Here is a 27,498-nt window from a genome sequence, read left to right as displayed (position 1 = left end):
TGGGCGTCTGAGTTTCTTGGGAGGAGAGAGCGCGGCAGGAGGGCCACTAATCATATTTAATACAGCAGTGCCTGAGAGACTTAAAACTAAATCCCAGTTACGTAAGAAGCTTTGGGGCTGAAGCAGGGCCCCCCGTGCAGCAATGCAGGATGAGAGGACTTTAGATTCAGATTGCATCTGTGACCTCAGTCCACTAAATCTCCATCCAGTCTCACTGTGTGTCTCTGGGGCTAACACATACCTATCCTCATCTCTATTCCACCCTCTCGCCTTCATCACTTGTTTTAATCAGTTCTTTCCCAACTCCTCCTTTTATATTTCCTCAGTGTGTCATGCCTTTGACACTGCTTTAGACTTTGCTGTGTGTCATTAGAGTGTCCACTGATTGTCCTTTGAGTGCACAAATAAAAGAAGGTCTGAAAAGGAAGGAAATTGAAGCATCTTAAGAAATAATTCAGCAGGGTGTTACAGGTAGACGTCACACCTGCAAATACTTCTTATTCTAAAGAGAGCTTTATACATTTACATTTATATAGAAATTCAATTAAACTGCACTTAACTTGTTACCTCTATTATCTCAAGTGGACAGTATAGCTATAGCAGGAGCTGGCAAGCAGATGCACAGCTTTATATGTAGCGCAATACCCTAAATGTATATGTATATGTGGAATCAATGAATTGTTCATGATTGTTCACGTACAATTAATTATTTGAGTCATCCTTTAAGCATAACCTTTAGCTTCTCAAATGTGAGGATATGCTGCTTCTCTCTGTCTCTTAGCTTAGCTTATTGTATCTTTTGTGTTGGTCGCACAAAATAAGCTACTTGAAAACGTTACCTTGGGCTCTGGGAAATTGCACCAAACAATGAATCGCTTAATTGACAAAATCTGCAACTTAACCTATAATGAAAACAATCTTTAATTGCAGGCCAAATTAAATGGCATATGAGTTTTGAAGTTTTGTGTGTTAATAGATGTCTAAATCATCTGACACAGATCCCAAACTACAGTATACACAGCAATAGATAACTGGAAAAATAAGGAAAGAAAATTTTTCCAGGGTTAATCCAGATTTTCGATGCAAATTTAAGGCAAAAAAGACACGACTCTACTGCAGATTTTCTGAGTTAATACATTTGAAAATGTGGGGTTTGGAAAGAAGTTCATATTCAGAAAAAAAGTGGACATTTGGTAAAGGCTCTATTCTGAGAGGGAAAAAAAAACCTCAGGACAGGTCACTACAGTGGCAGGTGGAGTGAGTGGTACAAAATTAATTTGATGCTCTAACTACTTCAGCAGCACTTCAGCCCAATCAGCTGAACGGCAGTCTATCATGCTGACGCACACAAAACTTGTGTTTCTGAGACGAAGCGCACAAATCACTTTAAGAGGAGGCTGTAATCCATGTCAGTGCTAATGACAGCTGTAAGATTTGCCTGTGGAGGATATTTTGGCCAGATTATTAACTCTAGATTTTCTGTGATGTATTGAGGCCTAAAGCAGTTTCCCTGTTGTGAGGTCTAAAGCCCTTGGTGATATATGTAAGAATATTGAGTTTATTCTGATAATTAAAACCAACATTCAATTATTCCTGGAAAAACTGACATTGTTAACTGATTAGCAGATTTCATGGATGATGACTTGATGCAAAAATACAGCTAACACATCATAACAATCAGCTGAAATCATACATATTCAAAATGTCAATTTATCATCACATTGAAACAACCTCGTTTTCTCGCTTGATCAAAACACTTTTTTAAGTATTTAGTAATCTGAGGAGTCACCAAATGTGCTGCACAAACTTCATTCGACAGCAGCAGTCCGTCCAGACTCTTTCAAGTGACAGTACAAAGTAGTGGGAAGACGGTGTGGGAAGCTTGGACTCACCAGAGCACAGAGTAAGTCCACAGCCTCCAGTATAAGCTCCTGGTGTCCAATTCTGGACACTCCCAAATCCTCCAGCTCCTGGTGGGTGATACGCAGCAGCTGGTCCCCCCCTACTTTCTCCTTCTCGAAGGTCTTGATGTACTGCTGCAGGCAGTCGTCCAGGCCTGAGGGAACCACACAGGATGACAGGAAAACTTTCAGCACAGCACGACAAGGTGAACATGTTGTTCTCTGGCACTATCAGGCTTTCTGATCTCTTGTGAAAACTCTATTTGCATTATGTTTTCAAATAGAGCTTGATATCAATGTCCTTGCCAGGAATCTGTGCTGGGCGTGAACACAGGTTGTGTACAGTTTTGTCCTGTGAAGCAATCCATGTCAGACAAGAAATCTGACAGATTCCTCCTCATCAACATTCCCAAGGTGCATTTTCAGCTTTAACCTAGAAAAAGCTTTCAACTAAAATGTGTCGGCGCTCAGCTCATTTTTTTTACATCTTTCACTGCTGTAGCAGGTGTGAACTCTTCCAGTGAAGCAGTTGATGAAACGCAGCACACTACAACAAAGTGTCTGATTCTGCAACTCCTGTCTGCATCAACAGTTTTTACCTTATAAAGTGAGTTTTATAACTGGGCACTGTTAAATGCATTTATCAATATCAGGAAGTCTTACCAAAGACACCAAAAAAACCCAGAGGATCTGCCACAGACATGAAACCTCTCTCTGACACAGATGTCAAAGACTCTGTACCTCTGTGCTCTAATCATGTAGAATTAAGTTGAAAGCAGGAACAGTGGGTGATGTTCCAAAAACTCAACAGGAAATATATGTTTTCATTTGCTCTGTAAATATAATTTGATTTGATAACTGATGTTTCTGCATCACGGTTTCTTGTCTCTCCGTTTTATCCACTAAAGTGAATGCTTACTTTTATATATGTCACAGCTGAATGTCTGTAGAAAGTGCTCTGCATGCTAACTGGCCATCCTTTTACCAGTGGGGACAGAGAGAGTAGCCTTTGTAGGAGCTTTCTTCTATACACTCGGTCTGTTTCCATTTTCACAGTGAGAGAGGGACACGGACACGGACACGCACACACACACACACACACACACACGCACACACACACTGACAACTCTTTGCTCATCTCGTCTTTTCATCGCTGTGGACCAATCATATACATGTGACTCAGTGCTGTGCCTAAACCTGATCAGGCATTCACATTGGGTTCAGCTGGCAACTAAACGGTGGAGAGGAAACATAGGGAGTTTCATGGGTTTGCATAAAATTTAAAGGCTTAACTAATCAGCCTCTTTACCAAGTTAATTGAGGCTCATTATGTCAATGAAGTATTCCCCATGTTGTCATAGAAACCATGAAGCAGGATTTTGGCAGGGATTCTCCCGCAGGACAAAATAATGAAATAAGTGAAGAGAGGACATGATGTTTTCCAAAAAGTGACTGCGTGGTCGCATGAGACATCTAGCTAACATACCTGCTGATTTCTTTTGCAATTATTCAAAAACTCCCATAGAATTTTACATTTTTAAATGTCACTGTCAGGCATCATGTTTCGCTCTATAAACAAATGGTTATTACTATAATTGAAACGGGTGAGTTAAGTCTCACATCAAAGAGAAGTGAGAAGTCAAGTCACATTTATTTATAGAGCACATTTAAAAACAACACAAGTTGGCCAAAGCGCTCGACAAAATATAATCAATAAACAGCCAGTAAATAAAATCTGAATAAAAGGCTAAAAACAAAACGACCGCATGACACACGGCACACAACAACGAACACAGTCAAAGCCAAAAAAAAAAACACTGAAGAAAAAAAGTGCGTTTTAAGCCTGTACAGTGGACGGGGCAGATCTAATACAGAGGGAGATGCTACAGTCTATAGGTAGCAACAGCATCAGACTCATCACCACTGAGCTCAGATTTAGAAGATTACTGTTCATGAATGCTAAAGTTTGGTGGTTTTAACTGAACCGCTATATCTTGTTACATGACTCTCCTCTTCTAAAAGCAGAATAGTCACAGACATTCTCCCTTTAGATGGAGAATACTTTGCTGATCGCACCGAGTAATCTCCACTACATCAATTTCCCTGTCCATTTCATTCTGGGTTCAGATTATCAGGCACGCTGAGGAGAAATTAAAAGCACAGCGCTGACACATCCTGATCTCCATTCTAGATAATCCGCTAGTAATGTGAGGTAAGAGAGATATCTAAGGCTGTCAGCATTGTTGTAATGGATTTGTGTTAATCTGACTGGTCATTGATCACTTTCAGTGTGTGTTTTAGACAAGGAGAGAGTGGGTGTGCAAGTAAGACTGAGAGCACCAAGATAAAACTGATATACTTCATGAAACATGAATTATACTAATGCAGACTGTCAGGAAGAGTAAAGAGATTATACTAAGCCTGCATTAAGTCTGCGCCTCAAAACACACAGACAATTAATGAAAACAAGACTGAAAGTGGACATATCGCAGTGTTTGCACAGCTACCGTGCACTTGTCAAGAACAAATTTTCAGTCAAAGCTGGGATTCTTTTCTCTTTTGTGATGAGAATCTCTTCTTTAGAGCGGCTTTGTCACAGCTGGGAATTGAGCGTCTTGCTCACACAAAACACTGATGGGGAGGGGCACAGAGTGGGATTGTGGGAAGGTCACAGGGTGCCCCTATTTGGCCTCCAGTGACATCACAGAGCGGTATGCTAATAATGGAACTGTGAATGCTAACGACAAAATGCTGCTGTTCCTCAGGAGCTGAGAATGGATGTGAGACAAGAATTAACCCCCCACCCCCCACCCCCACCCCTCTCTCTCAGTTTCCTCTCTCTCAGTGTCTCTCTGTCCCTCACTTTAAATTACCATTACTGGGCTCTCGGCACAAGAATCGTCTTTGCTCCACTTGTCAGATGTGGGACACCGAAGAGCCTGCGCTCATAGCCAGCCTCCACTTCTTGCTCCCTACGTTTCTCACTTGTGCTTTCAGCTTATTTAAAGATCTTCTTCTATCTCATTTTAACTGTAGTGGCCTTTTTGTCTTTGCCTTTCTCCACATCCTCTCATCTCTCTGTCTGTGTCTGTATCAGCCCTCCATGAAGCTATAAATTTGCATTTTGTGTCTTCAGTGAAGCAGCACATTCAGAAGAAAAACACCCTGTTTAAAACGCAGCATCAGATTCAGGTACAATTTATGATACACAACTCATACAGAGAGAGGTCTGATGATCACATTATGTCTGAGCTAGCAGAAAGAGGCATACAGAATTATGACTAAGTGTGTGTGTGTGTGTGTGTGTGTGTGTGTGTGTGTGTTGCTCTTGAGGCAGTAAAGATGAAGGGCTGTGGCCTGACACGTGAGCACGTGGCTCTGCAAAACAACACACAACACTACTGAAACAATTACAGTGCTAACAGACAAATACACTGACGAGGATAGCACCCTCCTACTGCCGACAACAAGTCCTCTTACATTTTATACATTTTTGATAGTAACAGGCTGCCTGTGGTAATCATTTTATAGAGCAAACAGACAAAAAGCAGTAAAGTAACGTGTAATCTCTTCCTGAACGTTTCCTGATGTGTGTGGGCCACTTATTTCAAGTCTTTGGAGACAGACTAAGGAGACAGTTTCCCTCTGAGGAACTTCTCACCCAACACGGCTACCAAATCCTATTAATCATTAATTCATTTTAACAGCTGTACATTAATATATTCAACTTACCAGTTTCGCTGAATGCCCAGACCCTCATTAATTAGAGCACACACATTACTTTCTCTCTCCACAGCTACTGGTCTGAAGAGTGCTTCATTACCAAACTGAACCCTGTCTGTACATGTGTATTTGAACCTCATTATTCTGCTGGGTGTTTCCTAAAATTTGAAGAGATGTTCTAATCCACACTAAAACGCTCTTGCGTCTGAATCAGTGTCTGAATGAAGATCTTATACAGTAATGGATGAGCCTCACCTTAGCTTTCAGTCCACTATGAGGTTTTAAAACAGTTTAATCTAATCTTAGGCCTACATGACGCTCTTCTAAGTCAGCTGTGACTTCTTAATGACTTGGAGCATCTGTGGATCAACATTTCGCACAGATGGCTGTACAAAGCTTTGATACTGTACTACTGTGATAGTTCTTATTTTATCCATGCGCATGTAAAGCTTGAACATTTCTTCTCCATACAGATTCTGATCACAGATCCAGTGAGAAGGGGTTAATTATTTGTGTGTAATTACTAGATCTCCGCTGTGTTTCCCAGCCTCCTGCGAGGCAGCCCAGCGTTAACAATAACCGCCGCAGGACACAATAGAGGTTTTAAAGCGTTTTGTGCCATTTGAATGTGTTAGGCTCTGGAGAACATGTTGGTCTTTAAGGACAAGTCGTATCCACATTGTAAGTGCCTGGATAAAAATCGATCAAATGATTTAAGGCTGTGATTAAAAGCCTGTAGAAGGCGCGTGCCGATGAGGCAAAAGCCGGAGGCTCAGCAGGTGTTTTGTTCTCTTTTGGCATCTCGAGTGAATCTGTGCAGAAATGCATTTCGACTCAGAGCGCAACACTAAATTCATTGCAACATAAAAATTTGGTGATTTCTGTTTCTATTCGGCTACCATCGTGCCTCATGCTTACCTTTCATCCAGTCAACCACTTGACTGGAGCTCCACTTGCTCACAGGCTCCATAACCAGTGCCATGGTAGAAGTTTGTCTTGTTCACGCTTGACAAAAGAAAAACACTCCCAACAATCCCACTCCCCCCCTTCAAAAATAGAAAAAAATACAGAATATTAAAAAATAAAATGAAATCAATAGATTAAAATAAATGCATTGGCTAAATTCTTCTCAGTTGGGTTTGAGTGTTTACAAACAAAAAGAGGCAGGTCCAAAAGGTCCAAAATGTCGCTTGGAGAAGCCTGAGTGCAGCCCAGCAGACTTGTGCACATTCCTGTGCTGTTTGCTCGCTTGAAAGAGCTCTTTTACTTGTCATTCACGTCAGGCTCAGTGGCGTTGATGGTGGTGGGTCGCTGCTGCCCGACCCCCCTTCCAAAATACATCCCAGTACCATCCAGAGCAGAGGAGGACAACGCACAGACTGTCGGTCATACTGGTGTCTGGGAAGGTTGGGCTCGCTCTGAGCATCCTCCCTCATACACAGACATGGAGTCATAGCCCTCATCTTGCATAGTGTATGAGGTGGGATTCGTGCCACAAAGGAAGCAGAGGCAGTCTGAGGAGTAAATGAGAATTAATGACATCAATTAAATCGGATTGTGTTTAGAAAAAATGGTGGATAACAGAAAAAGGAGGCTGTGTGACAGCACTTTGCATTACAAGTGGTAAGTTAACAAGAAGTGACTGCTTTTTTATTCGTTTTTGTTTGTTTGTTTGTTTTTAAATTAGTTACAATAGATAAGTAGTGAGGAGAGATGAAACAATGTAGCATATAATATCATTTTAGCATAATATTGCAGTGGTTTTAACGTTGCCTGCCAAACACAGCTTCACAATCCTTCTGGACCAATTATGAATGAATGTATAATAACCATTTTTATGATTGAATTTGCTTCATTAAACCCTGTCTGGTTTGAAATCTTAATCCTAGATGAATGGCTTATAAAACTCTGGAGAATGAACACAACAAAAGCCACTCATAAATCCATTCACCACAATGGCAAATCTGACGATGGTTCCTCTGCTTCTCTTCCCAATCCCTCCGGCACTAATCACCTCTCATACACGCCACTCTTTGCTCCTGCCGTCTTTGTCGCTGCTCACGCCTCCATCACACAAAGCACAGTGTAGTGGAAACTCGTTGGTGTCTCGGTCACCAACGAGACAAGGATGCTGACATGCCCCTCGGTTTTTCTCACCAAACCTATTGGTAAACAGCGTCAGGATGTAAGCCTATATTCACTGCATGAACATAGACTGCACACTTTTCGTTTCTACGTTTTTGTTATTATTTACTCCTCTGTTTTTCTTTGTGCGTTTATTTCTTTAAGGCTAGGTAAATGTTGTTTTGAGGTCCAACAACTCTTTCATTCAGTAGAATAATTAACAATTATGCAACAGCACAAATAAATGACGAAAAGTAACATAAGAAAAGGGGCGGTTCATTTTACTCACAATAAATAGGCTGAATTGGTGACATTAAAATGATAAATTCCCCAGAGAGTGAGTAAAGAGTATGATGTAACAAAGATAAGAGGAGACATGCCCCTAACCAATAGTTCACTGAAATGTAGCGTTGCCTACAATAAACAAGCAGAAATATGGGGCGAATGCAGCAGAAACCTCAGTGTTAGCACTGACATTCAAGATAATCAATAATCATGAATAATTACAGAGACAGAAAGCCATACAGTGTGAAGCTGGATATGTTTGCGCTTGGCAATGAAAATGAAATATATAATAATGATACACCTACTCTTACACTAGCTGTAGTGTGAATCATATTTCGCAGTAGCTAGAAGAAAATTGCTGTACTTGGTTGACTATTCACTCAAACACTCATAGTAGCAGTTGTTACATTTGACAATGTATAACAGCAGCGCCATGATATACTAAATTAAAGTGAAAACAATTGACTCATTAAAAAATGCTGAAACTCATAATATTCAATACTCAATATTCCCCATTAATGCTGAAAAGACCAAGTACAAAGAAAGTATAAATAATGCTAAAGAGGAACTCTGCCTACAGGTGTTGAGCAGTGTGCATATGTGAAAAAAAGTTGTATACAGAAAGCCATTTATGGCATCAGACATGTCACCTGCCTCAAATGATGTCACTTGAGTCAACATCATCTGTACTGAAAACTACAAGTTCGTAAATATTGTTGGTTATATTACCAACAGGTTTTGACAAGGAAGAAGGTGGCGTGGGATATAAAATATCTCTGGTTCTCCTTCATAGATTTTAATTTATGTTTTTATTGACATGATTTTCAAACTGAAGCAAACTAAAACACTCAGAAAATTATGTGAGAAAACAGGCTGCACATCTGGAACCACACATCAGGCCTAATTAGTGACCAAATAACTTGAACAGCTGACACTAAAAATAATCTTATGATTATGAAAATAATTATTAGTTGCTGTGCTACTTCCACTACATTTCAGAAGTCATTATATGTTCTCCACTAGATTTATTTGTCAACTAGTCACTGGCAAGATTTTACATACAAAAATATGAACAGCTCATAAAATATGATGCATTGCTATAAATTTCCCTCTAGACTAAAGCTACAAAATTAAAATGTTATATATGCGTTAAGATAACAGAACGTAGCATAGCCTGTGGTTTTCCTACATTTATTTAAATAAAAGACCCGAGTACTTGTTAATCCCCTTCCTCAAGAAAAGCTGCCTCATCTTTACATGTTTTTCACACTGGGGGCAGTAGGTGGCAGAATCTGCTTTGTGACGTTTCGCTACTCACGTACTTTACAAGAAGAAGAAGAAACGTCTCTTCCTGAGTCGAAGAGAAAAAAAACTGAGGTAGGTTATAAGCTAATGGCAGGAATTAAAAGTGGAAATAACGTGTTTATGTAAGTACTAATGCGTTAAATTTACATTTATGACCATTTTGCGTAAAGCTCACTTGCCTTGTTCCCGGTTTGAGGCTTCCCTGAGCGCCTGGTGTTTATTGGTTTATTCCAAAGTTCAAAGTTATAAGCTAACTTCCACATTTAGCTTTGAATTATTTATCCTTTTGACATTATTTGGCAGGTGGAGAGGCTGGTGTTGTGGAGACATACTGACAGAGTCTGTCGTTGTCATGTGGAGAAGTCAGTGCGGAAGAGTGAAGTTGAAATATCTCCCAAAATATGTCAAAACTAGCTCGTGTAACATGCTAGCTAAAGCTGCTACCATTGTTTCAGTCAGTCTGAAATATGATATAAATATGCAGCTTCTGCTTATTACAGTGGTTTCAGAGGGGGCTGAAACATCTGTGGACTGAAGGTGGATTAAAGGATTTGATCAAAATTACAGCTCCTGTTCCCAAACTTAAAATAGTTCAGGTGTTACAGTTCCTGTGTCAACATCTTGTACCTGACATGGCTCAACTTTCACTGTCTGTGACAGTGAACTTTTGTAAGTTCAGCAATGAAAAGTGCAGAAAGATCACACTGTAATGATCAAAAGTCTAAAACTGTAATTCACAACATACACTAACAGAAAGTGAATACATTACAACAGTTTAGGGCATTGTTGTTACATTGCTGTATGCTGTTACGTTTGCTAACACATGCTCAGATGATTTACTGTTTCTTATATCTAGTGCAAAGCATTTGAATTTGCTAAGCATTTGATTTATTTGTTTGCATTTTGTATGTAAGCACAGGATTTTGTATTTAAAGGTATTTAGAAATTAAGTTTTGTAGAGCGAAAACTCTGAAAACTGAGCCCAAGCAATCATAACATACTGTAATAGCAATTTTTTTTAACACCCCGATAGAGAGGTTGAAAGCTGATATGCTATTTTCTTCCATATTTGTTCTTCTGCAGGTACAGAGGGGTTGCTGTCCAGAAAAAAGTGATCACTGTTTGTGTTTGTCATGTTGGTCATTGGCTGACCCTCTCTGTGACATGATGGACGACACTGAAATGGAGGCAGTGGCCTCGCTGACAGGTAGTTCTTCCCTTGGGGAAGCAGTGTCTGGTAGAGGACAACAGGGTGTTTCAAATGAAGATGACGAGCTCTACTATATCCCTGAGAGAAGACCGTCTCTGGACCTTGGACCGAGTCCGATGGATACCAGCCAGTGGTACTGAGAAATTTTTCATATACTATCCCTAAGGGTCCTCTCTACCATTGTTGGATTGTAATTCTGGGTAGCATTTTTATGGCATTTTGTTAAAAATGCAGCTTAATTAGAAAGTTAGTTAGTTAGTCTTCTCAAGGATACAGACACCGTAGTCTATGTCTATGGCAAACACCACAAGTTTATCCTTTCTTGTCTGCAGAGGGTACAGTACAAAGTGCAACAAATATCACTTACAACTTATATATGCTGTCTCTACTGGTGGACTGAAAGAAGAACTAGAGTTCTACTGCTTCATCAGTTATTTTTTCATGTCGAATTTCCATGTACTCTCAATAAAATATATGGGTAGTCAGGTGTTATATACCTGGATTTAATGTGATGAATGCATCACAAAAATACCCATACCCTTACAATTCTACTTTTCTAATACCAGTCATTTTTTTACATTGGTTTTTGGAAAATTAAGCAAGCACAAAGATAAAACAAGAAAACCAAAGCAAGTAATTCAAGGAGAAAAGGAAAAATAAAATAAGTCATAATACAAAATGGGGTTAAATCCATGCTTGTCCGTCAACCTTCAAAAGTTTTTGTAGTCCCTAATTCAAATACCCTAGACTTGACGGCCTTGATGCTGCTTGTGAAAGACATCGAAGCTTAAAATGGACTGATTATCTGACATGTGCTATGGAAGCCAGTGATTGCTTGTTATGTGGCCACTAAGCAATTAACAAACTGTCATTTTTCCGTCTTTTTTTTTTTATTTCAGGTCGAATGTGGGCCAGGCCTTGAACCCAGCTCTGAGCTACATGTCACTGACAAGCTCAGAAAGCTCAGTGGAAATGAATGACCAAGATGAATGCTCCACGAGGTACAAACAAAAAACAGTATTCAGCAGAGCTTAAATCTGTATATAAATTTGTGTATTCATCACATTAAATCCAGTAAGCAGCTGTGCGTAACAATGCAACTTGTAATATTACCTTGTAGTTACACTAAAGCTAATCTGAGTCCTCTTGTCTTCCTGATTTAAGGGTCCAGCTGGAAAGAACAGATTCATACTCTAGCTGTTACTCCTTTGACAGTGATGACTGTGAAAAGAGAATCCCCAAGTAAGAAATACACCCATGACAAGACACTAACATGTTTGTGTCTGTGACTACATACTAGATCGACACTAAAATATGTTTAAATCTCTACACTGTGGCCTCACCAGGTTTAAAAGCAAAGATGAGCCTGTCCCAGAGCTTCCTCATACACCTGAGTTAGTCCAACCCACGAATGAGATTAGGCATCCTTCTTTGACAGTGGCATTCACTTTCAAGGTCAGTTTGTGTTCCTCTATTGTATCAGTTTGAAAGAAATTACATACAAAACATCCCTCAGTTGACAACAACAGCACTGAATTTCATCCTTCTTTTGGAATCAGGCTATCTGTAACACTCTTGAGAGGCTGTCAGAGGTAGATGTGAGAAGATTCAAGACAATGCTGTGGAAGAATTACCCACAGTCATTCAACACTCCTCCCCAAACCATGGACACATTGGACCTTGTGGACCGGTTGCTCGAGTGTTACAGCCTTGAAGTATCTTTGCAGATCACCAAAGCCGTTCTTGAGGAGATAGGGCACAAGAGGACAGTTAGATATATCCAGACTCAGTGCGTCAGAAGTAAGTACACCCCTGTATGTCGTATTACTATTAATTCAATCTTAATGAAAGGGGGATGGATGATATATTTATATATACACTTTTTCTTTTTTCAGATGAAGTGCGTCACGATTTAAGTGAGACTTTGAAGAGGACATATGGTGAAGTATGTGAGGACTTGGCCATGCAGGAAGAGAAGAGGCAATTTGATGATGTCTTTACTAATCTCCTCATAACCTCAACATGTGACAATGGCCCGAATATTGAACATGAGGTCATGAACATAGAAAAACTGGACAGCAACCGGGAAGCAGGGAAATGTCTTTCTCCCAAGGATATTTTTAGTGCTGAAAGACTGGAGCACTCCAACATAAGGTTAATATTGCTCACTGGAGTGGCAGGGTCAGGGAAGTCGATGGCGATCAGAAGGTTAGTCCTCGATTGGATTGAAGAGCAGTCCAGGCAGCACACGTCTTTTTTGTTTCCTTTACCATTCAAAGAACTCAAACAGTTTGAGGGTTCCAAGGTCTCCCTGTTGCAAATAATACAAACACTCTACCCAGAGACAAAAAAGCTGAAGGATGAGGATTATAGATCGGAAGACTGCCCGATGATGTTTGTCTTTGATGGTCTTGATGAGTACAGTGGAAAGCTTGACTTTGAAAACACTGAGCTTATCTGTGACCACACAGAGCTGACCACCCTGAACGTCATTGTGGTCAACCTCCTCAGAGGAAGGCTGCTCTACCGTGGCCTATTTCTGGTCACTACTCGGGCGCAAATAAAGCGTTGCATTCCTTGGGATACGCACTATAATGAGATAGAGGTGCGTGGATTCTGTCACCCTGAAAAGGAAGAGTACTTCAGGAGGAGATTTAAGGACCCAGATCAAGCAGCCCGAGTTATCGCCTATATCAACTCTTCCAAAACCCTCTGCATCATGTGCCATCTTCCCTTGTTCTGCTCACTGGTTGCTGATGAGTACCATCAAATATTTAAGGAACAGGGGACACGGGCAGAGCTGCCCAGGAGCATCACTTACATGTACACAAAGCTGGTGCTAATGCTCATACGGCAACATCGCATATTTAGAGCTCCAGATCGTAGCCTGGATGAAGAAAGAGACTTCCTTATGAACCTTGGAAAGCTGGCGTTCAACATGTTGGAAAAAGGCCAGTTCAAGATTACCAAGTCCGACTGGAAAGACACTGGAATCTGCGACGAGGAGGCAGTCATTAACAGTGGACTGTGCACACAATATATCACAAAGCCATACGTCTTGTTTCATGAGAAAGTCTTTAGTTTTATCCACCCCACCATGCAGGAGTACCTGGCTGCCCTTTATGTGTTTCTCTCCTTCACAAACCAGGGGAAGAACATTTTTGAGCAGCAACTGAAAGACAGGTTCAAAGGGATGTTCAAGGGACACAAAGCCATGGAGCTGTACAAGAGCGCTGTGGACAAAAGCCTGCTCTATGAGGACGGCAAACTGGATATTTTCCTGCGTTTCCTATTTGGAATGTTACTTCCGACCAACCAGGAACTCCTCCAGCCATTCTGCACCTCTTCTGTGAAGTGGCCAACAATAATCGAAGATGCTGCTGCCCTCATCAGGAAGAGGACCAGAGAAAATCAGCATCCTGGCAGGAATGACAACCTGCAGCGTTGCTTGGAGGAGCTGGGTGCATTAACAGTAGCCTCAATTTGACTCGATCACTGGGCAAAATCATTTCACCACAAAGTGTGTCAAGGCTTCCACCGAGTTCCAGTCGGGGGGGGAAATGCGTAACACATGCCTGTCCTGACGGAGAAACATGTTTCTCCACTATTCATCCAAACTAATGATTGTTTTTCACTAATGGAGCTTTAGTTAGTTTTTTATTAAGTATTTAAGAGCTAAACATAATCTCTTCTTTAGTTCCAGTTACATTAATGTACCAAATATGTGAAAACAGAGTCTTTTAAAGAAACTGAGATGGTGTGATATAATGTGTTATTATGGATTTACAGAGTTATAAAGAGGCCTTATATTTTTCCTGTTCTTATAGAATGCATATACAATCAAAGATGTTTGATATACATTATTGATTATTGCTAGTGCTGCCAGCCAGTCTACAGTTGTGCTAGATATGACTTAATTCAAATTCAAATAGCTTCAAATAGCTTTTAATTGCACTATTAACATAATATCAGAGGAATATGACTATTGTCTGAGACCCAAGTACAACTGGTAAATTATTTTGGGTACATTTGTGAAAACTGAATTATTTTGGACTTTTCAGTGATCAGTTACTATTACTACTACTACTATTATTTGTTGGCTGCTTGTTATTTTGGCAGTAATCACATCAAGTAGCTGCAGTTACTGAATTGTTTATCCTACACAGCTAAAAAAGCATCTGTACTCCAATTCCTGTTCTTAACATCCCTGCCATAGTGTAATATAGGTTATAAATGTACCGACAGTGATACCCATGGGAAAAAAAGTTACCTGTTGGAAATAAATGATACAATTGACAATAAATGTTTGTGGAAACAACCACAGGCCTTCATCAGCACCGCACACTTTGTGAATGAATTGACTGATTCAACTTTGTCTCATTAAGCGTGTATTTTCAAACAGTATACAGATTTAAGATGGCTCATCGCCAGCACACACAGACACTGGAATGATACACAAGCATAGCAAATAAACTGATACAATATTCTATCTATATTCTGAAGTTAAAATACAGTACCTTTGTGTAGTAGAGTTATCTAAATTACACTGATTTAGACAGTTTACCACGATTCTATCAAGGATGCATTCAGTTCCACGTAAAATGTTGTGTCTGGATGTCTTTTCCTTGGATAAAAAGGGGGATCCTGAAAATGCTACATCAGATTTTTACATTGTAACACCACTGGTCTCACTCTCTCAAGTTTTGCACATTTCCTCATCCAACTCTTCTTTGTCATAATTCTTGCATCTGACAGTGTAACAAATAATAGTAAATTCACAGATAATGTTGATTCTTACCAATATGAATCATTTTTGCAAGATAAAACATGGCTCAGAGAAATCCACCACTTCTTATCAGCAGTCACATTCAGTGTTTTCTTTTTTTCCCCACATTCAAACCTCCTGGTGCTGCTAGTGTGATGTGCTTTTGGACCATTCCAAAAGCGCTTATCACAACACAGGTGAAGGTGGATTTGAGGTCCTCTGGTGTGACATTCTTCAACAGCAAACTCCTCTGTAGGATTTCACCCTCCGCCAAAGTTGATCTAAAATAAACATTCATTACAGCCTTGTTGCAGGCCTGCTACAATAAGCTAACTAAATCTGAAGCAAAGAATACACTGCTGCTTGATATCTAATAAATTGTATATGGATTATTAAGTGGCTAATGTGCTGTTATGGTAAGCTCCATTAAAATGTTAATATCATTCATAATACTCACTCCTCTGATTCTACTATTCCACCACTGCTGGGTGTGTCCTCAGGGAAAGAGCCATTGACGAGCCAGTAGATAAGTGTCACGCCATCTTTGCAATTTGTTAATGCATCACAGTGAAGAACCAGGGGCTCACCTATAAGGCAGAACACACCACAAACACAGCTTCAGTATATGTACAGAAACCCTTATAAAAACCCCAGAGCTGTCACCCAGGTAGTTGCATATGTCAGAAAACACTTCACAGCAGTTTGTAATATGTTTGGGTACAAATGTTACCTGGATGAACTTTTATTTGGACTTGATATGCCCCAATGATTTCTGGAGATCCATCCTCTGAAACTGAAGAACAAATTTAGGTTAGCTCAGAAACGGAATCACATTAAAATCAAATTTTGTCACCCACATCACATACTGTACCTGGAAATCCTTCTGCAAGCAGCAGATACAGAGACCCCAGCGCTGTCGCAGAGACACGTGTTAACAACCAATGCCATAATACAGTCAAAATGAATAGGTTAGTGTTATAAAATATTACCTTTGACGACAGATGACAGCTGCATATTGACTGCTTCAGTGAGAGGTTCTTGCTGTTCACTGCCGTTTTGAAATACTATATATAGACAGAATTCACTTCCCTCTTCTTCCACTCAAAACACACAGACAATACACTGGGGATTTCCTCCCAGGCTGGCACTCTGTCATCGAGGGTTGTTTGACAAATCATGGTTACATAAATCATACCTCTTAGTCACCTGATTCCAATTATGTCACTATACGTCAACAATAAACAAGCAGATGATTTTAAATGTTGGAAACATAAACCTCAAGCATGCACGTTTAAATCATCATCATACAAAGAAATCTAAATCATATGACATTTATTAACGGATCTTGATCAAAACATTGACAACAAAACAAAACGGTCATGTTGGGCTTGTTGTACATAGTCCCTTTTGGGACCTCCGATTGAACAGATCCCATTAAAATAAGACTGGCACCATCAGCACACTCACCAAGTTAAAGGATCATCCTGGGATGTTTTCTGTCCTCATCAGGTCAGATTTTGTTTGAACAGTTAATCGCTTTAGTCCAGTCACTAGCTGGTATCTTAGCTTTGTGCTTACTGGGTAGCTCCATTTTCAGAACTGTTTAAGTTCACCCAAATTATAGAAAAATATTATCTCACCTATAGCAATATCTAGCCATGCAGATATATCTGGCCTGGCTTTCTGCTGCCACCCCAATAAAATTTAGTTAGTAATGCCAACAGCATAGAAAAAGATATCTAAATGGTAGCAACAATGCCATCCCTGGAATAATCCACAGTCACAATGTCAACAGTTTCACGGGACTATTTCTTTGTTGGAAAGTAGTTCTGAAGAAAACAGCTGACAGAGTTGAACCTAGATACAGCTACAGCTAAGTGAGAACTTTTTTTTTTTTTTTTTTTAATTTAAGTGAACTGACCCTTCAATAAAAACAGTCATTAGTGTGAGCAAAAACAGAAGACTGTTTGGTTGACAGTGACATTCCTCCAATTTAAATCGTACAAACTTAATGAAGTGAGATATTGCACAAAGTCAAACAGTCAAAGTAAAGCATGTTTTGCCAAGTTGGTAAGGATGAGTGTCCATGAAGGCAGTGGGGACATTTTGAAATCCTGCAACAAGAAGTTCCATTTTCAGTACTGTATGAGGAATCCTCTGTTCGTGTATGATTAGTGCTTTTTTCCTCATGATGACAAGGCCTCCGCTTCTATGGCGCATGACTCTCAGCACTTAGGAAACTCTCACCCATGTCACTTCAGCTCAAAATATGGAATTAGTGTCAAGCAGGTCAAACGGCTATTCGAATGATTACATAAGTGACGCATTTGCAAAATAACTCTAGGGGAAGTTTGTGGATACTGGTATGATGTATTTAAGAGGCAGAGGGAGCAATGATTTATGTTGATTTCCATTCAATATTTATTACTCATGTGTGATCAACATGAGGATGAAAAAACTCTAGCATGATCCTTTAAGTATTAACACACATTTAAGACATAAATTAGTGAAACGCACCTTTCTAATGATTTTGAGGACCGCTTTACTAGGTTGTAAGATGCACAAACCAATTATTAGGTATAACGCTGTGTGAAGCAAATCCTGGGAAATTGACAGACATCCAAATTCAAATTACTAATAAAATTCAAATAAACCGTAAATACAGATAATGTGTGCCTATAAATATATACAAAAAGTATAGACACTTTTTATTGGTGTTTTAGTTCAATGTTAGGCCCACTCAGTCTTTTGAGCCAGTGCATAACTTTTCCATATGGCATATATGTCCATATCTGCCAGTCGCAGGTCACTCCAGACCCAGGATGTAGTTGATACCTTGAACAAATCCAATAATAACAGGCTGCCAAGCCACCAAGTACCGAAGCCAGTCTAAAAGTTGTCCGTACATGACATGCGGCCTCTCCCAGCTAAAAGAAAATGGGTTAAGGAAAATAAACTTTCAACAGCATTAATAAATAGATAATAAATGGTGAAAATCTGTGCCAATGTAATGTACAACTGATGGCACATGATCAAAAGAATTCCTTTTCAGTTTCTGTGAAAGCATTATTTAATGTGTGGGGTTGCACAGTCATTGCAGCTGTCTGAAGTCTGAACACTGAACCACAAAAAGGAACAGGAACTTGTGCTATAAAACCTATAAATGTCTCATCGCTTGTTCCTAACAGCCTGCAATAAGCTGCCTGAGAAATTCACCTACAGTTTACTTTAGAACTTCCTCTGTTACAAGAAAGGCACCCTTCTCCTGTGGCATGAATGTTGATTGTGTGTCTGTGGCTGAAACTGTCCAGGTGAGGTTTAGATCTGAAAGTAGTTTGTCCTCCATGAGGTGTTTGTTTTGCCTGTCTTCTTAATAGTTTGTGCATGAACATCACATATTATTATATATGATCTTTGCCTTAACACAGCAGCTTAGAAAAAAAAAAACAACAGGTAAAGCTCATGTGTGAAGTTCCATAATAAGAAGGATACGGGTTACTGAACATCCTCTTCAGATCCACCTTCTCTTTGCAGTACGGGCACATCTGCTTCTTTCCGACGATGCACCATCCTCTTATGCAGAACTCATGGAACCTGGATATGGAGTTAAGGCTCGGCACAGGAGAATGTGAGCAACAGTTCAAACCAGTACACAGTCCTAAAAATTCTCTCTTTGGAAATGGCAGCTTATTACTGAAATATGAAAACGTATCACATTTGTAGACAATGTGCAACAACATGTTAGATCAATATTAATGGCCTTATTTAACCAAAGGAAAAAAGACAAGATGTTTAATGTGTAAAATAAACATCTATAATAAAATCAGACAAATATAAATCAGACAAAATATATCCAAGTTGAATGATAAAAATAAGCTGTCAAATGTGCAGAGACTCGCATAGAACTGTAATGTACTGCAAGTTCTTTTTGTAAATCTCCCAACATATATTCACCAAGCACTTGATTAGGAACACCTATGCACCTGCGTATTCATGCAATTATCCAAAAGGCCAGTCATGCGGCAGCAGTGCAGTCCATAAAATCATGTAGATACAGGTCAGGACCATCAAGTAATTTTCACATCAAACACCAGAATGGGGAAAACATGTGACCCGAGTGACAGACAGGCTGGTTTTAGTGCCTCTGAAACTACTGATCTCCTGGGATTTTCACACACATTCTCTAGAGTTTTTACTCAGAATGGTGTGAAAAATCTAAAACATCCAGTGGGCAGCGGTTCTGTAGATGGCAACGTCTTGTTAATGAGAGAGGTCAGAGGAGAATGGCCAGACTGGTTGGAGCTGACAGAAAGGCTACAGGACCTCCGATAAGCAGTCTGTACAATTGCATTGAGCAGAAAAGCATCTCTGAATGCACATGTCCAACTTTAACTCCTTAGACCTCCATTGTATCATGTGCATCCCTTTATGGCCCCATCTTACCATTTTCTAATGGCACCACGAATGTGCAGATGATAAATCTGCAGAAATGATGTGATGCAGTCTTGTCAACATGGAGTAGAATCTCAGGGATGTTTCCAAGAACTGAGGCTGTTTTGAGAGCAAAGGGAGGAACTGCCTAATATAAGTGTGGTGTTCCTAATAATAAAGTGCTTTCTGAGTGTATATGTTAATAACTGTGAGATAACCAAATTCAGCCAATAACATTGGCCTGCTGATACGAGTTGTACTCTAACTATTAATCACAACATGCAATTCTCTATTCTTATTTTTAAAAAAGGGATTTCTACCTTGTTTAATTTGACTTATATTCAGCTGTACAAGAGGCAGGTTAGAAAGCACCAAAGAGAATCTGCAAGCTTAATAAAAACTTGTAAATGAAAAAAAATATAGATATGAAAAACACCCACACAAAACCACAGTGACACTAGATAAGGTAGCATGTTATTTACAGTGTAGAAGCAGCAGAAGATAATAGTGGGGGAAGTAATATAAATTCAGATGAACAGACAGTCATAACATTAACAGCCTGATATAAAGGTCAAGTTAATTCTGTCAATTCCCCCTAGGGCTGTTAAATTAGTGCATGGTACAATTCCAACACAAATACATGACTATACCTTTTACAGAAATGAAATTCTGCATGGTGTGCCTTAACTTCTGTTTCACTGATACAAGCAATAATAGTACGACCATATGTCAATAACTGACAGGCAGGATACACATGGTTGCAGGATAATCTGTATGTGTTCTCAATAATCCCTTCTTCACTGACATCCACAAGAATGGGCTGACCACACACAGCACAGATATTGTCAGAGAGGTGCTTAGTTGTCATGCCAGATGCACTGTAATACTAAAAAGAAAAAAACATTTTAGGTTACAGTCACTACCATCAACGGGACACATAAACATACAGTTTCTGCAATCAGTCCACTTACCCCAACAGTTGAAGCCATGAAGTCTGCACACATTTCTGCAAAGTCCCTTCCTAGCACCCCGTAGTACAGACCATAGAATAGTAGTGAAACACCAAAGTCCATTGCATCCTCTGGCTTTATCCTGGACAGAGAAACCACCAAATGGAAATCATGGCTGTGAGTAATCTTGCTTCAGCTGTGTTCAGCGTCAACTTTTGTTTCGCAAACAGGACAGATATGTCTTTTTTATATTTGGTGTTGATGCCATGCTAAAATAAGTGTCCAAAACACCTTAAAAGGTTTGTTTGTTTTAGATATTTGACCCTGCCTACAAAAGCTAAAAATCAGCTTTTCCAGAAAATTAAGAAATTTAAGACAAAGGCTCTGTCTCAAAGGCAAGGAAGTGTCAAAATTAAGTGGTATTTCAAGGTAGGAAATAGAAAATATGTAGACCATGTCATTCAGGAAGGATACATAGGAAGTTTTAAGATACCTTCCCGTTAGCCCATTTTTTTTTTAAGTATATATTGGTTCTTTAGGTGGGATGAGCAAGAATGACAACAAGTCCCTGTTGTGAATTTACAATTGAAACATTACACAATTGTAACATGTTCAATTAATTTAGTTTGAAAACAGTCAGAATAGATTGTGTAGTTATAGTGTAGTTAAGTGATGTGTGGAAAGGTGCTAAAATTTGTATCATTTGGAAAGTTCATCCTGGTGCAGGATTCTTTGTCAATAAATGAACTGACTGCTCAGTATCAACATTATCTGTAAAAACAGCAGGACAAGTTTACTTTCAATAATCGACAGTGCTAAAACAAGAGTAGGTCAAAAGACTGGACCGTGTATGGTCAATATGTGAAATTGAGGATGCAGTTGAAAACTACTGGTGGTAGTGGGATCGCTATTTTCAAAGGAAGGTAGCTAAAGACTCCTCGAAAAGTCACTAAATGTTGCCTGTGTTGTGATATGCTTATTAGCATATTCATTTGATTCTGTGGAGTGTCAGCCGGCTTCAGCCCTCTGTTTGCTTCTCTCCTACTCTCTGTGCTGACATATACAGTATTTTAATAAAGCTGAATCCTTAATAAAGCTGATCTCATTTACATGTTTTTCTGTTTCTGTGATCGGACAATGGAACAAGTATGAAATAGTGACTGAAACACAGCTCATTAAGGCTACATGTTAACCAGGAGTTGCCTGCAGGCTGCTCCCAAGCTGCTGCTCTACACTGCTAAAATCCTAATTCTATAACCCTGACGTCATTTGAGAGAGAGGTGTGCCTCTCACTGACGGGGCAGTGCCGGCGACTTGCTTCTGTGGAAAGTAGATAAGGTTTGTCCAAAAAATGACTTTGCCTTGTGTCCTCCACAGGACTCATTTTAAAGCTCTAGCAATACACATATTTCTTATCACAGACAGAGTATATCTATATTGGGATATATACTGGTCAAAGCCACGCCTGAAATCAGAGCAGTGACTAATTATCAATTAATCTGTTTATTATTTACTCATGTATTAGTTGTTTGGTTCTTCTTTTGACTGACCAACAATCCAAAATTGGAAGATATTCACTTTACTATAACAGATAACTGGAAAATCCAGATAATATTCACATTTGAGAAGCTGGAACTTCTCTAATGTTCATTAAATTTTCTTTAAAAATGAACCCAAATTCATCTATTATCAAACTAGTTTCAGATTAATTTGTTTGACAATTCATTAACTAATTATTTCAGCACTGCTTGAACTGAGAATAATATAGTAGATACAGACTATCAAGCAGTATAAAGTGAAAAAAAAAATCTAAAATGAATATTATTACTGGAATCAATTAAAAATAGCATCTCTGTCTGACTATTGGGAACAGAAAGAGGGGGCATTTGTCATGTCCTTGTCTAAATGGAAGTATACATGTATATCTTACAGTGACAACACATCTTTAAAATTATCATATAATGTTTACTTTACTTGTCATGTGACCAGAGTTTACTTTAAACGCATACACCTGAGGTCATGAAGCAGGCAGTGAAAGAGTGTTGTTTGCTATTTCTTTCTGATAAAGTCAGTCAAATTCTTGTGGTCAAAACCACAGAGACATATTAAAAGAAAGAAAAAGGGAAAAAAGGTGGGGGAAAAACAACTTTCAATTTTTTGTATTCAGATGAGGGAGGAGTAGTGTTTAGAAAGGATGTAAAAAAAAATAAATAAAAGTTAGAAATTGAAATGGAAAATAAAATGCCAAGCTGGAAATGATGGCTACTCTAGAGTTTATTTTCAGTGGTTTAACAGAATATCCACTGAAATTGTTTAACAGTAATGGTGCTGAATTGAGGGAATAAAAAGACAAAATGTAAAAAAAAAAAGAGGTTAATTTAGCACCAATGAAATGTTGTGGAACTGGGGATACATACCTGAATATTAGGTTAATACCAAAAAGTGTAAACATGACGACACTGTAGCCAACTATTCCTGTGGCATAGCTGATCTTGTAGAGCAGGAGGAACCACTTGTACACCAACCTACAGAACACAAAGAAAGGAGTTTGTCAGAATATGTTAAGGACGGTTCAATCCTCATTAATGGAAAGGCAGATCTCTTAATATACAGGGTATGGTAAAGTGTAAACGATTCTTATACCTTGGTGTGGTGCAGGCCAGTGGCTTGCGAGTGGCACGGTAGGAGATGTACGCTGTGATGACAGAGAAGATAAACCACGTGGTCAAGAACCTCCACCAGTGAAGTTTGGTAGTAAAGTAGAGAGGAACTACCCACATCTGGAACAGAGTCACCAGCTACAAGGCAGGACAGCATACATGTTAGAAGATGCATGTACATCAGGGATAAAAAAAAGTTACCACCGTCAGATATTGTGTAAACATAAAAACAGAGACACCACTGACAACATTTCATATTTGCGTAGCTTGGGACAAGTATGAAAATACCATATTTCTTGTTAACTGAGGAAACAAGTATTGATACAGTCATATGCTGTCATATGGATAGAAAATAAAAGACAATGCAGAGTTATGAGGCGCAACACTGTGTCAGTGCATGTTCTTGAATCTGTTCTTCCCCATCACTGCAAACACACAAACCCCCTAGCTCATACCTAAATTGTTTCTGTATCCAAAACATACAAATTCTTTGAATTATGCGTCTTCAGATGGTCGTATTTCCAAATTTTGCATAGTACATTTCAAACATTTTGCTTGTTTGTCTTTGTTGTCTTACATTGTATGACTTTGGATGTCTCTGTTTCCATTGCACAAGGACTAGCTGAGCGACAACCAGGGTGACTATGAGGATGAGCACCATCTCTGCGTGCATGGCCTCATGGTCTTTGTGTTTGGCGTGCATTCTTGCATGCTCCACCCTGTGGAAAAAGAAGAACATACTCAACTAAAGTTACGCAGCACAACTTGGTGATTCATAACAATACAGGATAGGTGTGTCTCTGTCTGCATTAGACAGCCCTGTACACTGGTGTCTCCCAATGGTAAGGACTGGGAACTGTTTGAAAAGTGAACTTTTAATTACCAGAAATCATGAAATGTTAATGCACCTGGTCAGACTATGTGTTCAATACCCACAAAAAAGACTATGTGCTCTAAACCCCCCCCCCCCCAAAAAAAAAAAAGACAGGCAAAAGATTTAATGTAGATCAGCTTCTCTGGACAGGGTGCTTGTTACAGTTCACTGCATCTCCTGATTCCTTGTTATTTAGTAAGTAGTAAGTGCAAAAAAGTTTCAATACCTAATCTAAAAGTTTTCAATTGGAATATATGTTCTTTTCATTACCAAAAATCTTGTGTATTAATGAATAAGAATCCTTGAAAGGAAAAGAGAGACAATTATCATGTATAAATTAGGGCTGAACAATTAATCAAAATATTATAGATAGATAGATAGATAAATAGATAGATAGATAGATAGATAGATAGATAGATAGATAGATAGATAGATAGATAGATAGATAGATAAGGGGAAATGAATGTGTCCATTAGCTCATTGTTGATAATAATAATAATAATAATAATAATAATAATAATAATAACAGTTGATAATAAATAAACAATAATAATTAGATTATAGCCTGTTGTATAGCCTGATGGCAGTGGGAACAAAGGAACAAAACCACAATAGAGGCAAGTGTAATATCTAAATTACAAGAGCTGCAATTTTTTTCATAAAGATAAAAAGTGTCCAGACATACCATAAATTAATCATTGTGGTGTTACAGAGATGTCCCAGCCTACAAATCACTATTTTCAAGATGTAAGGGAACATGCTTGTTTGGTACAAGCCCCAGCAAAAATCACATCATCATCTTTTTGATATTTTTTTCCATTGAAAATGAAATGCAAAAATTACCATTCCAACTGAAATTGTGACTCATGTTGCAATGGTAGTATCTGCCAAAACAATTGCAATTTTTTTTTGCATATTGTTCAGCCCTATTATATAGGTTACAAAAATAAAATGCATGATCCATTAAGTGTCGTAAAAACACTTACCTCCACTTTTCCTCTGGTGAAAGCTTGGATATATCAAACTAAAGACAGAAAAAGACAAAATAATGAGTATTTCAGTTAATACTTTACAAATTAAGCAGCAGCCATAGAAACCGATAATACAGCTTAGACATTTTCAGGAAATGTACACACGTGGGGGGGGTTCAATGATAATTTGTAGTAAGGTAAGAGCTATGTTAGGAGTTCTAAAACTGCCATATAACAAGACAGTCACAACTGATAGCTAATAACAAAATAATCACACCAAACTACTACATTAAGAATCCACCCTCCCAGTTAGCATTAAAATTAGCTATTTGTAAGTTTTCTCTGCTGCCAAACGTGGTTTCTTACTGATGACACGTGAGTGTGAAACACAAAAAGTCTCTCCACACTTAGTTAAAAATATTCTGTCTCACTCATCATCATCATATAGGAGTGCTTGTATGTTCTCTTATGACTTTAAAAAGTTAAGACACAGGGGAAAACTGGCTACCAGGGTACATTAAGTCCCCAACTTACAGATTTCCATTCAAACCAAATACATTTGATCATCAGTGGACCAAACACAAGGATGTACTGTGTATTCTGTCAGCCTATTGTTATGTCAGACATGCAGCTATTCTGCCTCTGCTGCACATTTACTAACTATAACTCACATGATAGACTGTAATAACTTCAAACGGTTCATTTTGTAGCATCTTGCACTTTGAGCTCTGACATCAGTTTGACCTTAAAGTTTGGTGTGGCCATAAGATTGAAATCCCACCGGAAGTGGTTTGGTGGCCTCCCCTGTTAAAACACTGATTAACCACTTGGCCCTTCAGAAAAGGTAATAACCTTTGACCTGATCAGCCACACCAGCTTTATTAGTAAAGTTAAAAGTCGATATAGCAGTGATTTATGAACATAACAGTATGTACGGGTTTGGAAGCAGCTCTAATAAATGCTATATTTTGACAAATAACATCTCAGGTTCATTAACCAGAAAAAGCATGACTTGAACGTTAGCCGGCTAGCTAGCTTAGCATTTTCAATAGCTCACAGGGCGTTTCTCGCCTGTCCTATTGATTTTCTTGAACGAAGCACAACCAGTCGTGCTCATTGTACAATGCACTTATGCACCTAACCCGGCACAAAACCTTTGCTTGGTAACAGATGGCTGTGTAACAGTGGCTAGCTTCTAACGTTATGCTAAACCGTGAATAGCAGCTAACACAAGAGTTCCGTGTTGGCAGCTAGCAGACCAGTATAAATTCACCCCCATCTGTTTTATCTGTCATGATGCCTCGGTGTGGCCCATTCCTCTCACCTGGTTCGGTTCATCGTGATGCTCCAGTCCATGATCGTGCTCCACTCCATCAACCTCCACCTCAAACACCCCGGCCATCTTCGGAGTGCTGCTTTACTGTTCCGGGTCCATTAGCATTAGCAACAAGCCTAAGACGGCCACTTCCGGTATTGTTTGGCTTTTTCCCTTCAAAATAAAGGTTTCTTCTTCGTCTGAGATTTTACGACAGTTGGCATCCACGGTGTTGCATTACTGTCACCTTCAATTTTTACTCTCCTTCAGCGTCCATTCATTTTAAACCAATCTTTCCAGTCCAGTCGTCCTGAAAAAACTGAATAACCATTTCTTCTGTTGAACACTGTCTCCATTTCTAATATACTTTTAAAGTGTCCTTTTCCGTAATTGTGTGATCATTCTTCTCACATTTGCATTTCTTGACTTCACTTACTTTTATTAAGTGTATTGTTAAGGTTGCTGTGCCCATTTCTAACCCTGCTTGTTTGCCATTTTATTTCTTTCAAAGTAAAGTTTGGGGATAATGTAGGTCAAATAAGTATTGATAAGTCGAATTGAATTCAAGTCAGTTTGCAAGTTAGAATCGGACAGTCTACTAATTTACTTAGACAGCCATTTACAGAGAGTTATTTAAAGCAAATTTGATGCGCCTGTGAGGGGTAAAACTGAAGATTGAATGAAAACATTGACTGACATTGGTGGAAGAATCTTTTATAAAAAGAAAAATAACAATGCAACAGTGCATTCAAAATCTAGTATTAAAATAAAGTAAAAACTAGTAAAAGTACAGTGCTGTAATATCATTGTCATGTTGCAGGTGGTAAAGGTGGGGCAAGGTATGTAAGGCTGGGTAGCTTATCACAATACACCATAAATGATTGGTTAATTATTAATAACCTCAATCAGCAAAGTAACTGTCAAAACAATGTACTGGAGTAAAAAGTACAATGTTTTTGACAGAAAAAAGAAATGTGATAGAGA

General features: G+C 39.0%; 4 protein-coding genes across 9 annotated transcripts in view; 1 reads left to right on the top strand and 3 right to left on the bottom strand.

The window, feature by feature from the left end:
- Positions 1-7,000, bottom strand: part of LOC111654045 (connector enhancer of kinase suppressor of ras 2-like) — a 29,922-nt gene extending 22,922 nt beyond the window's left edge. For both annotated transcript variants that reach the window (XM_023404886.2, XM_023404887.2), the window contains exons 1-2: positions 6,543-7,000; positions 1,893-2,056 (exon numbers count right to left, since the gene is read on the bottom strand). In XM_023404886.2, the coding sequence (XP_023260654.1) occupies positions 1,893-2,056; positions 6,543-6,606 (228 nt within the window). In that variant the 5' untranslated portion in view covers positions 6,607-7,000. The remainder of the gene's footprint in view (positions 1-1,892; positions 2,057-6,542) is intronic.
- Positions 7,001-9,375: 2,375 nt separating this feature from the next.
- nlrc3l1 (NLR family, CARD domain containing 3-like 1) lies at positions 9,376-14,885 on the top strand. Of its 4 annotated transcripts, none has more exons than XM_023404694.2 (7): positions 9,376-9,410; positions 10,422-10,681; positions 11,448-11,549; positions 11,713-11,790; positions 11,895-12,003; positions 12,108-12,348; positions 12,444-14,885. In XM_023404694.2, exons 2-7 carry the CDS (start codon positions 10,503-10,505, stop codon positions 14,033-14,035), a joined length of 2,301 nt encoding a protein of 766 aa, XP_023260462.1. In that variant the 5' UTR covers positions 9,376-9,410; positions 10,422-10,502; the 3' UTR covers positions 14,036-14,885. The 4 variants fall into 4 exon arrangements, with proteins under 4 accessions (XP_023260462.1, XP_087029710.1, XP_087029711.1 ...); XM_087173584.1 differs by having other exon boundaries at positions 9,393-9,460; XM_087173585.1 differs by lacking the exon at positions 9,376-9,410 and adding an exon at positions 9,510-10,007.
- Positions 14,886-14,919: 34 nt separating this feature from the next.
- On the bottom strand, positions 14,920-16,504 carry LOC111653942 (interleukin-1 receptor accessory protein). Of its 2 annotated transcripts, XM_023404696.2 has the most exons (5): positions 16,303-16,504; positions 16,185-16,226; positions 16,044-16,106; positions 15,771-15,900; positions 14,920-15,594 (listed from the first exon to the last, which is right to left on the bottom strand). In XM_023404696.2, the coding sequence occupies exons 1-5, from the start codon at positions 16,325-16,327 to the stop codon at positions 15,417-15,419; spliced, it is 438 nt and encodes a 145-aa protein (XP_023260464.1). In that variant the 5' UTR covers positions 16,328-16,504; the 3' UTR covers positions 14,920-15,416. The 2 variants fall into 2 exon arrangements, with proteins under 2 accessions (XP_023260464.1, XP_023260465.1); XM_023404697.2 differs by lacking the exon at positions 16,185-16,226.
- Positions 16,505-16,628: 124 nt separating this feature from the next.
- rnf121 (ring finger protein 121) lies at positions 16,629-26,662 on the bottom strand. The gene is made up of 9 exons (XM_023404695.2): positions 26,524-26,662; positions 25,215-25,252; positions 23,932-24,073; positions 23,338-23,492; positions 23,112-23,219; positions 20,716-20,836; positions 20,497-20,630; positions 18,806-18,907; positions 16,629-18,240 (listed from the first exon to the last, which is right to left on the bottom strand). Exons 1-9 carry the CDS (start codon positions 26,599-26,601, stop codon positions 18,120-18,122), a joined length of 999 nt encoding a protein of 332 aa, XP_023260463.1. The 5' UTR covers positions 26,602-26,662; the 3' UTR covers positions 16,629-18,119.
- Positions 26,663-27,498: the final 836 nt, after the last annotated feature.

The sequence above is a fragment of the Seriola lalandi genome, unplaced genomic scaffold (assembly GCF_002814215.2).
Source record: "Seriola lalandi dorsalis isolate HSWRI2012SDOR001 ecotype SW California unplaced genomic scaffold, Sedor1 jcf7180002054256, whole genome shotgun sequence".
Taxonomy (NCBI): Eukaryota; Metazoa; Chordata; class Actinopteri; order Carangiformes; family Carangidae; genus Seriola; species Seriola lalandi.
Note: the sequence above shows the minus strand (reverse complement) of the source record. Positions and strands in the feature narration are given on the sequence as shown.

Coding starts and splice junctions, on each gene's coding strand:
- nlrc3l1 (XM_087173583.1), top strand. CDS start 10,389: ATGCTATTTTCTTCCATATTTGTTCTTCTGCAGGTACAGAGGGGTTGC. Junction 10,682..11,447: donor CCGATGGATACCAGCCAGTG/GTACTGAGAAAT, acceptor TTTTTATTTCAG/GTCGAATGTGGGCCAGGCCT. Junction 12,349..12,443: donor CCAGACTCAGTGCGTCAGAA/GTAAGTACACCC, acceptor TTCTTTTTTCAG/ATGAAGTGCGTCACGATTTA.
- LOC111653942 (XM_023404696.2), bottom strand. CDS start 16,327: ATGCAGCTGTCATCTGTCGTCAAAG. Junction 16,227..16,302: donor GCTGTCATCTGTCGTCAAAG/GTAATATTTTAT, acceptor TCTCTGCGACAG/CGCTGGGGTCTCTGTATCTG. Junction 15,595..15,770: donor GGAATAGTAGAATCAGAGGA/GTGAGTATTATG, acceptor TGTTTATTTTAG/ATCAACTTTGGCGGAGGGTG.
- rnf121 (XM_023404695.2), bottom strand. CDS start 26,601: ATGGCCGGGGTGTTTGAGGTGGAGGTTGATGGAGTGGAGCACGATCAT. Junction 25,253..26,523: donor ATCACGATGAACCGAACCAG/GTGAGAGGAATG, acceptor TTCTGTCTTTAG/TTTGATATATCCAAGCTTTC. Junction 24,074..25,214: donor TCACCAGAGGAAAAGTGGAG/GTAAGTGTTTTT, acceptor CTTTTTCCACAG/GGTGGAGCATGCAAGAATGC.